Source organism: Mus pahari, chromosome 5 (assembly GCF_900095145.1).
Source record: "Mus pahari chromosome 5, PAHARI_EIJ_v1.1, whole genome shotgun sequence".
Classification (NCBI taxonomy): Eukaryota; Metazoa; Chordata; class Mammalia; order Rodentia; family Muridae; genus Mus; species Mus pahari.
The window spans coordinates 146,672,885-146,683,670 of NC_034594.1; the positions used below are offsets into that span (position 1 = coordinate 146,672,885).

Sequence of the window (10,786 nt, forward strand, 5' to 3'; positions counted from 1 at the left end):
ACACTCATATTATCCTACTTAAATGTACTTAATGTAGTTTATAAACTTTACTTTTTGTTTTTGTTTTGGGGAGTTCTTAATGTTGTTATTGTTGTTGTTGTTTGAGACAAAGTTTTTCTGTGTAGCCCTGTCTGGCCTGACTTGCTCTGTAGACCAGACTGGCCTTGAACTCAGAGATCTGCCTGGCTCTGCCTCTAAGTGCTAGGTATAAGACATACACCATCATTGCACAACAAAATTGACATTTTTTGGTGTGTTAGTTTCATATTTATGTTGGTTTTGTGATGCTATGGATTAAATCCAGGGTTGTGTGCAGGAAAGAAAAGTGCTATACCAAAGAGCTATATCCACACTCCATTTTCTATTTGTCTTATTCATTAGGAAATATATTTATGAAGATAGTCTCTCTTTTTCACTCCTGGGAGCAACAAATACAAAGATATCTTAGGGACATTATTGATTCCAAATGAATGTCTGTTTACTAATCCAAGGACAAAGAAAAACACGATTTTCTTGAAACTTATTTGCCTTTTGATTCTTGTATGACTAATATGTCTGGCTTTTTACATTTCATCTAGGAATTGAGCTGTGTGTTTCCACCCATGAAGATAAACTTGGCTAAGACTATGATGAGATTTAACAGAACCACTTCAGTGACAGAATTCTTCTTCTCTGGATTTCCCCAGTTTGAAGATGGCAGTTTCCTCTTCTTTGTTCCTTTGTTCTTCATTTATATATTCATTGTTATTGGGAACCTCATTGTGTTTTTTGCAGTCAGGATGGATACCCGTCTTCACAACCCCATGTACAATTTTATCAGCATTTTCTCATTTCTGGAGATCTGGTATACCACTGCAACTATTCCCAAAATGCTCTCCAATCTCATCAGTAAGCAGAGGACCATCTCTTTGATTGGCTGCCTGCTACAGATGTACTTCTTCCATTCACTTGGAAACTCAGAGGGTATTTTACTGACCACAATGGCTATTGACAGGTATGTTGCCATCTGTAATCCTCTCCGGTACCCAACTATCATGACTCCCCGGCTTTGTGCTCAGCTCTCTGCAGGCTCCTGCATCTTTGGCTTTCTTGTGCTGCTTCCAGAGATTGCTTGGATTTCCACTCTGCCTTTCTGTGGCCCCAACCAAATTCATCAGATCTTCTGTGACTTTGAACCTGTGTTGCGTTTGGCCTGTACCGACACCTCCATGATTCTAGTTGAGGATGTAGTTCATGCAGTGGCCATTATCTTCTCTGTGTTGGTTATTGCCATCTCTTACATGAGAATCATCACTGTGATCCTGAGGATCCCCTCTGGTGAAGGCCGTCAGAAGGCTTTCTCTACTTGTGCTGCCCATCTTGGTGTCTTCTTAATGTTCTATGGCAGTGTCTCCCTCATGTATCTGCGTTTCTCAGCTACTTTCCCACCAATTTTAGACACAGCCATTGCACTAATGTTTGCTGTTCTGGCACCCTTTTTCAACCCTATCATCTATAGTCTGAGAAATAAGGACATGAAGATTGCAATTAAGAAGCTTCTCTGCTCTCAGAAGATGCTGCCTACATCTGCAAGCTAATCTGCTCATAGATGTCTGTCTCTGTAGATTTTACTCCAACATATCAAACCCTAAAATTAGCACACAACCCATTCATCAGAAGACTGATACTCTTCATGTCTTCAAATCAGATAGAAAATACTCATCCTGATTACAGTAAGGGGATGAAATATGCAAAGCAAATATGAATGTCTAGGCAGTTCATACTTTGTAAATTTGAATTTTATATAAAATTGTTACTACTTATGAGCACTAGTAACAAATGCAGATTGTGAAATATAGTACTTATTATAATAATATCTACCAGATGTGAAAGTTCACTCTTAAATGATACTGCACACTAATTTTGTGTCTTCAGAGCAACAACTAATTATTTTTTTGCCTCTTAGATTCGATATCTCTAAGTTTAAAAGTAATATATTTTAAAATTAAGACCTCATATATTAATTTAAAATTAAGTGAACTATTCAAAGCCCTTTGGAATATTATAAAAGGACAGTAAAATCCAGTTGTCAGCTGTTATTATTTGCCATTGACAATGGTTTGTATGCTTTAAAGAATGTTATAATTTAAATATATTAAAATCATATATCTAGGAATCTTACATGGGGTTATTATTTATATAATTTTCGTTTCTATTAGTTATCTGAGGTAAGGAAAAATTCTACCTTCATTATTTTTAAATACTTTGGTTGAATTCATCCAACTTAATTTAATTAGATTTTTTATTAAAAATGATCACATATTTACAAAATATATAGATGGATTATAGATAAATAAGTAGAAAATAGGTAAATAGAAAATCAATAGATGATAGATAGACAGATAACATAAGAAATATACAGGTAGACCGACTATAAATAAGTAATAGGAACCTCCTGTGAACTGCAATATTTTGTGTGCTTTGAAATGTGTTTCATGCAAGGTCACCAAGAAATAACTTTCTGCAATACAAGGATAGATGTCTGTATTAATAAAACAATCAAACCCATATATTACAATTTTATTTCTCCCCAAATCCACTGGACATAAAGTTAAGACTACTACAAGCATTGAAAAATATTTTAAAAATAACAAAAAGTGAAATATGTATGAAATTGCATTATGATACTTGTGGTGGATTTTTAGCAGTCTAAAATGTCAAATATCAAGTTTCTTTAAGAAAAGGAAACAAAAGTAGTAGTTCTTTTGGATAATGCAACCAAACCATTATTTGATTCTGTCTATTACATGATACACTAATAACCAAAAGCATACACTTTAAAAACATCCACAACATTACAAAAAAACAACAAAGTAAAACATAAACAAAATATGATCACCCCTGGGGAAGAAATCAATTCCCTCAAGTGGTTTTCATCATTTCCTCTGGTACAAATATAAGTGAGATGTAAATAAGGAAGGGGAATCTGGTAGATTTTATAGTAGAAATTAGAAGAGAATCCCAGATGAGAAACTACACTTGCATCATGAGAGGGAACCAAAGTTTGGAAAAATAATGGTCTATTGAGGAACCATGGATGATGAAAGTGAAGTCAACATTTATGTGGGATTTCCCATCTCACACTGGACCTGTATGCTTGGATTTATTGAGAGAAAAGTCTGAGGATAAACTGAAATGCACAATTTAGAGAAGTGGTCCCTAGGATACTAAGACATGGAAAAGTATAACATCACAACAGTCATCTCTTTGCTAAACTTTGGGACGTAATTTTGTTCTGCTATGAGCATTTGGATCATTGACATTCATTCATATTTGCAACCATATATGTATGTTCTGCTCCCATCTGTCTGTCTTTCTCCTACTTTTCAGGGCATACACACAGAGCCCTTAATCTCCCACTATAACACTTCATGTTTTAATGTCACTAACTTTGTCAATCCAAGCAGAGGATACACTCATTAGTTGAACTACTGAAAAGAAAGTTGTTTAGAGACTGAAATTAAATGGTTTCTCAGGAAATAGATTATTTCTGTTCTAAAAACAATTAAATTGTTTCATAACTAAAATCCAATGACACTCTAGATGCTTCATACTGCTATATGCAATATACCTGCCAGAGTCATGTTACTATCTCTACCCAGAGGCTACTGATTGCTTTATCATTCATGTTACACATTGTATCTAAAGTTTCTAATTATCATTAAGTCATATGACAGAGTCCAGTTGGAAACAAACCCAACACTACACATACCAAGCTTACATTCAATTATACAGCAGGAAAGACTGCACATAGGAAATCATTAAAATTATTACAGCATAATATATATATATATATATAGTGTATATTTAATGTAAAATTTAATATTGTATCTAATGATAATATTTTAATATACGGAAATTCATCAATGTAATCCACTATATAAACAAACTCAAAGACAAAAACCACGTGATCATCTCGTTAGATGCTGAGAAAGCATTTAATAAAATCTAACACCCATTCATGATAAAAGTCCTGGAAAGATCAGGAATTCAAGGTCCATAACTAAACATAATAAAAGCAATCTACAGAAAACCANTNNCCAACATCAAAGTAAATGGAGAGAAGCTGGAAGCAATCCCACTAAAATCAGGGACTAGACAAGGCTGCCCACTTTCTCCCTACCTATTCAATATAGTACTTGAAGCCAGAGCAATTCGACAACAAAAGGAGACCAAGGGGATCCAAATAGGAAAGGAAGAAATCAAAATATCATTATTTGCAGATGATATGATAGTATACATAAGTGACCCTAAAAATTCCACCTTAGAACTCCTAAACCTGATAAACAGCTTTAGTGCAGTAGCTGGATATAAAATTAACTCAAACAAATCAATGGTCTTTCTCTACACAAAAGATAAACAGGATGAGAAAGAAATTAGGGAAACAACACCCTTCACAATAGTCACAAATAATATAAAATACTTTGGTGTGACTCTAACGAAGGGAGTGAAAGATCTGTATGTTAAGAATTTCAAGTCTCCGAAAAAAGAAATCAAAGAAGATCTCAGAAGATGGAAAGATCTCCCATGCTCATGGATTGGCAGGATCAACATTGTGAAAATGGTTATCTTGCTGAAAGCAATCTACAGATTCAATGCAATCCCTATCAAAATTCCAACTCAATTCTTCAACAAGTTAGAAAGGGTAATTTGCAAATTCATCTGGAATAACAAAAACCCTAGGATAGCAAAAACTCTTCTTAATGATAAAAGAAACTCTGGGGGAATCACTATGCCTGACCTAAAATTGTACTACAGAGCAATTGTGATAAAAACTGCATGGTACTGGTATAGCGACAGACAGGTAGAACAATGGAATAGAATTGAAGACCCAGAAATGAACCCACACACCTATGGTCACTTGATCTTTGATAAGGGAGCTAAAACTGTCCTGTGGACAAATGGTGCTGGCACAACTGGTGGTTATCATGTAGAAGAATGAGAATTGATCCATTCTTATCTCTTTGTACTAAGGTCAAGTCTAAGTGGATCAAGGAACTCCACATAAAACCAGAGACACTGAAACTTATAGAGGAGAAAGTGGGGAAGCCTCGAAGACATGGACACAGGGGGAAAATTCCTTAATAGAACTGTAAGCTTGTGCTGTAAGATCGAGAATTGACAAATGGGACCTCATAAAATTGTAAAGCTTCTGTAAGGCAAAAGATACTGTCAATAAGACAAAAAGGCCACCAACAGATTGGGAAAGGATCTTTACTAATCCTAAATCAGATAGGGGACTAATTTCCATTATATATAAAGAACTCAAGAAGACAGACTCCAGAAAACCGAATTAAAAAATGGGGCACAGAACTAAACAAACAATTCTCAACTGAGGAATGTCGAATGGCTGAGAAACACCTCAAAAAATGATCAACATCCTTAATCATCAGGGAAATGCAAATCAAAACAACCTTGAGATTCCACCTCACACCAGTCAGAATGGCTAAGATCAAAAATTCAGGTGACAGCCGATGCTGTCGAGGATGCGTAGAAAGAGGAAAACTCCTCCATTGTTGGTGGGGCTGCAAGCTTGTAAAAGCACTCTGAAAATCAGTCTGGTGGTTCCTCAGAAAATTGGACATAGTATTATCGGAGGATCCATCAATTCCTCTCCTGGGCATATATCCATAAAATGTACCAACTGGAAATAAGAATACATGCTCCACTATGTTCATAGCAATCTTATTTATAATAGCCAGAAGCTGGAAAGAACCCAGATGTCCCTCAACAGAGGAATGGATACAGAAAATGTGGTATATTTACACAATGGAATACTACTCAGCTATTAAAAACAATGAATTCTGCTTGTGGACGTTGTACATCGTGGTGCGGAGCCTAGTGCGCACCACGATGTACAACGTCCACAAGCAGGCTCCACTATGTTCATAGCAATCTTATTTATAATAGCCAGAAGCTGGAAAGAACCCAGATGTCCCTCAACAGAGGAATGGATACAGAAAATGTGGTATATTTACACAATGGAATACTACTCAGCTATTAAAAACAATGAATTTATGAAATTCCTTGGCAAATGGATGGATCTGGAGGGTATCATCCTGAGTGAGGTAACCTAATCACAAAAGAACTCACATAATATGCACTCACTGATAAGTGGTTATTAGCCCTGAATCCTAGAATACCCAAGATACAATCTGTAAAACACATGAAACTCAAGAAGAAGGAAGACCAAAATGTGGACACTTCNNCCCTTCTTNGAATTGGGAACAAAACTCCCATGGAAGGNGTTANAGAGACAAAGTTTNGAGCTGANANNAAAGGATGGACCATCCAAAAACTGCCCCACCCAGGGGTCCATCCCATAATCAGTCACCAAACGCAGACACTATTGCATACACCAGCAAGATTTTGCTGAAAGGACCCTGATATAGCTGTCCCCTGTGAGGCTATGCCATGCCTGGCAAATACAGAAGTGGATGGTCACAGTCATCTATAGGATGGAAGACAGGGTCCCCAATAGAAGATCTAGGGAAAGTACCCAAGGAGCTGAAGGTGTCTGCAACCCTATAGGTGGAGCAACAATATGAACTAACCAGCAACCCCAGAGTTTGGGTCTCTAGCTGCATATGTAGCAGAAGATGGCCTAGTCAGCCATCATTGGGAAGAGCGGCCCCTTGGTCTTACAAATTTTATCAGCCCCATTACAAGGAAACACCAGGGCCAAGAAGGGGGAGTGGGTGGGTAGGGGAGCGGGGGAGGGGAGGGTATAGGGGAGTTTGGGGATAGCATTTAAAATGTAAATGAAGTAAATACCTAATAATAATTGGAAAAAAAAGAAAGAAAAAGAAAAAAATTATTACAACGTAACATATATACAGTGTATATTTAATATAAAGTTTAATATTATGTAATATTTATAATTATTCACAAAATATCAAATTACACATTTAGAATGAAATAGTCTTATTTTCTTCTGTGTAGGTGTTCAGGGTAATTTTCTGTTTAGATTTCCTACCACATACCACATTGTCTCTATCTGCAGACATGTTAAAAGGGCAAATCCAGGCTGATCACTTCTTTGCAGTACACTCTGGTAGACTTGTGAACAAGAAACAATAATTGAAATACTGAATAAAGTGGTTTCAGTGCTTATTAAGATGAGAACAAATTGGAAAAATATATTTATTGACAAGTTTGGTCCGGAAATCTGAATGGAAGAGTTAACTAATTAATCTCATGGGAAATGATGTCTGTTTTAGTATACAGGAGAAATCCCCAACAGAGTCATACCTCTTCTTGCTGTGCCCTGCGATGACTGTCGTGTGACTATAACTCGCTTTTTGAGTGGTGAAGAAAGGTCAATAATGCAGAGACCTAGAGAGACTGAGACATTCCTCTGTTCTGCATCAGAGGTAAGTAGCATCACCCATGCTTGCATAGGAATATCGAATAGGCATATATGCCCTAGAAAATCTCGTTGCTCAGTTTCACCACTTGTGTGATGAAAATGATGATCTTATCTCTGTAGAACTTCAAAAGAATCAGGTTACACGTGTATACACTATGCTGGGGCAGTGTCCACTGCAGCCAATAATTATACTAAAATATACATTAATTAATTAGTGCTAGTGCTATTTACATATTCTCTCGTTGTTAGAACATTATGACCGTATGTCAATGCTCCCCTCTTACAAATTGGGCAGTTTTAGAACTCAGTGAAGCTGAATTATTTGAAATGTCACAAGTATGTAAATGATAGAAAGGATTTAAGTGCTAGCATTTGATTTATAAGGTCCAACATGTAACCACTGCTGTGGACTGATTTTATGTTAAGAGAGAAAGCCGAGGACAGAGAAGAGTTATATGTAAGTGCAAGGCTCCAGAACACAGAGGGGTTTTGTAGTTATAGAAAACAACATGAAAAATGTAAATAAAGAAAATATCTAATAAAATAAAATTAAAAAAAGAAACTCATTCAGTCACAAAATAAAAGTGGGAAATGCCAAAAAAAAAGAGAGAAGAAAAATGGAATTAAAAGGAAGACTAGAGTAGGTGGATGCTTGTAGGTGAAATAACAGGGTGTGAGGGGTTTTATATGTTGGCTTGGAACCTATGAGAAAAATTGTAGAAAAAAAAATTTAAAGATTTTATAGGCATTTCTAATTGAAATTCTTTAAGTTAGTAAGATTACCAAGCATTATATAAAACAAGAAGTTAGTGAGGGAACTTAAGAAATGGGCTCTTGAAGAAGAGTTTATGATGATGTTTATTGATCTGAGATAGAAAAGGCAGAGTGAGAATGGGAGTTGCATCTAAAAATAAGTGACACAAGGCAGACCTGCCTCTAAGAGTCACTTGGAGCTGGAGGTATTGAAATAGAAGGAATGGTTCCTGAGGAAGAGAAATGGAGTGTGGCATATGTCAGGCGGGACTGGGTAATAACCACAAGTGACTGGCAGAAAAGCACCAGCAGGATGCTGGGGGATCAATGTGTTATGGTGCAAAGAACTTAAGTGATCTGGGTCTTATGACTTCATTAGGAGACTACCTATCTAACCAACCACTGCCAATTGTGGTGGCATGACATGGCCCCCATGCCTAGGTCAAAGGACAACTTCCCCTTTATGTTGAAGCAGAAATCCCCTAGTTTTCCAGATGGTGTGCTATATAAGCTGACTTCCTGCTCATTCTCATTTCTATACCTCCCGTATCAACACAGGAGTGCTGGAAATATAGATGTGTCCCATTGCACCTGAATTTTTACTGCTTTTTGTAATTGAACTCAGGTTACCCAGCTTGCACAGCAAATACTTATACCTGATGAACAGTCTCACTAGCCCCCAAGTTTACACTTGAATTTGCTTAAATCAATACATCAAATTAATATATATATAATACAGTTTGATATGGAAAACACATAACTGAACCTTTATCTTATTACCTTTACTTTGTTTCATATCACTAATATTGAAATATAAGTGTGTTATTATAGTATAAAACAATACAATAATACGATACAGTACAGCATGTATAGTCAATAGGGATACATAGATAATTTGCTGAGATAACTTCCAATAGTTATTGTACCCTTAAAGTGTTTAAAATTTTTTTAACCTGAAGTTCTACTTCTTCAAGGTGTAAGACGGGAAATACTAGATAACAGTTACTATGCAGAATAGCAAGAAAGTAGATAAAGCATTCACAAACACTTACAATTACTCCCTATGATAACGTCATGTTTATTTTCTTCTCCGACTCTCATGAGTGGTGTGTATTCTCTTCTACAGATAGCTCTCCCGGGGACATGGAGAATGGAAGTCTGTCAGCCGTGACAGAGTTTATCTTCACCACCTTTCCCAGGCTCCAGGATGGAAGCCTGCTGTATTTCTTCCCTCTGCTTTTAATCTATACATTCATTGTCATTGGGAATCTGTTGATTTTCTTTGCTGTAAGGCTGGACAGCCATCTTCATAATCCCATGTATAATTTTATAAGTATTTTTTCCTTTCTGGAGATCTGGTACACCACAGCTACCATTCCAAAGATGCTGTCCAATCTCATCAATGAAAAGAAGTCCATCACCATCACTGGCTGCCTCTTGCAAATGTATTTCTTTCACTCATTGGGAAATTCAGAGGGGATTTTGCTGATCACCATGGCTGTTGACAGGTACATTGCCATCTGCAACCCTCTTCGCTATCAGATGATCATGACACCCAGACTCTGCGTTCAGCTCTCTGCAGGCTCCTGCATCTTTGGTTTCCTCATCTTGCTCCCTGAGATTGTGATGATTTCCACTCTGCCCTTCTGTGGACCGAATCAAATCCATCAGATCTTCTGTGACTTGGTCCCTGTGTTGAGCCTAGCCTGCGCAGACACTTCTATGATTGTCATTGAGGATGTGATCCACGCAGTAGCCATCATCCTCACTGTTCTTATCATTGCTCTGTCGTACGTAAGAATTGTCATTGTGATCCTGAGAATTCCTTCTGCTGAGGGTAGGAAAAAGGCCTTTTCTACCTGTGCTGGTCACCTCATGGTCTTTCTGATATTCTTTGGCAGTGTGTCACTCATGTACTTGCGTTTCAATGCCACTTATCCCCCGGTTTTAGAGACAGCAATTGCACTGATGTTTACTGTACTTGCTCCCTTCTTCAATCCCATCATTTATAGTCTTAGAAACAAGGACATGAAGAATGCAATTAAAAGGCTCTTCTGCCTTCACAAAGTTTTGAACACATCTGAAAGTTAAATTTCAGCCATAGGTTCTTTGTTATTGTTTGAAATGTGTATTTAATATATTAGAACATGGTATTCCTTTATCTATACCTAGCTCTTTGTTACATTGAAATCTGTCAACTAACAGGTTTTTTTTTTTTTTTGCTAATATAAAAGCATACTATTATTCTCTGAGTCATTATAAAATTTGTTCTGAATATAATGAAGTGGTTTAATTTCTGTTTACAGGATGTTTCTTAAAATTCGTGTTCATTGCCTTTGAGAATAGAGTGATATGGCTTCACTAGAGATACGCTGTACTATGAGGTATGGTGCCTCCAATCCTGCACTATATCTTAGATGTAAAAAACCTGTTTATGAATTGTGAAGTACCTGATTAGGTAATAATACACTGTAGAATCATATTTCCCACAATAGATAGAGAGACATATAGATACATGGGAGAGAGAGAGAGACAGAGAGAGAGAGAAAGAAAGAGAAAGAACGAATATATAGATGATAAATATATAAATATAAATAGATGATAGATGGATAAATGATAGATAGA

At 36.6% G+C, this 10,786-nt stretch overlaps 2 protein-coding genes across 2 annotated transcripts; both read left to right on the forward strand.

The window, feature by feature from the left end:
* The first annotated feature begins 629 nt into the window (after positions 1-629).
* LOC110322348 (olfactory receptor 6K3-like) lies at positions 630-1,577 on the forward strand. The gene has a single exon (XM_021198988.1). It carries the CDS (start codon positions 630-632, stop codon positions 1,575-1,577), a length of 948 nt encoding a protein of 315 aa, XP_021054647.1.
* A 7,727-nt stretch (positions 1,578-9,304) lies between these two features.
* LOC110322399 (olfactory receptor 6K3) lies at positions 9,305-10,252 on the forward strand. The gene has a single exon (XM_021199065.1). It carries the CDS (start codon positions 9,305-9,307, stop codon positions 10,250-10,252), a length of 948 nt encoding a protein of 315 aa, XP_021054724.1.
* The last annotated feature ends 534 nt before the right edge of the window (positions 10,253-10,786 follow it).

Bases quoted from the DNA above. Each gene is read 5' to 3' on its own strand.
- LOC110322348 (XM_021198988.1), top strand. From the start codon at position 630: ATGAGATTTAACAGAACCACTTCAGTGACAGAATTCTTCTTCTCTGGA.
- LOC110322399 (XM_021199065.1), top strand. From the start codon at position 9,305: ATGGAGAATGGAAGTCTGTCAGCCGTGACAGAGTTTATCTTCACCACC.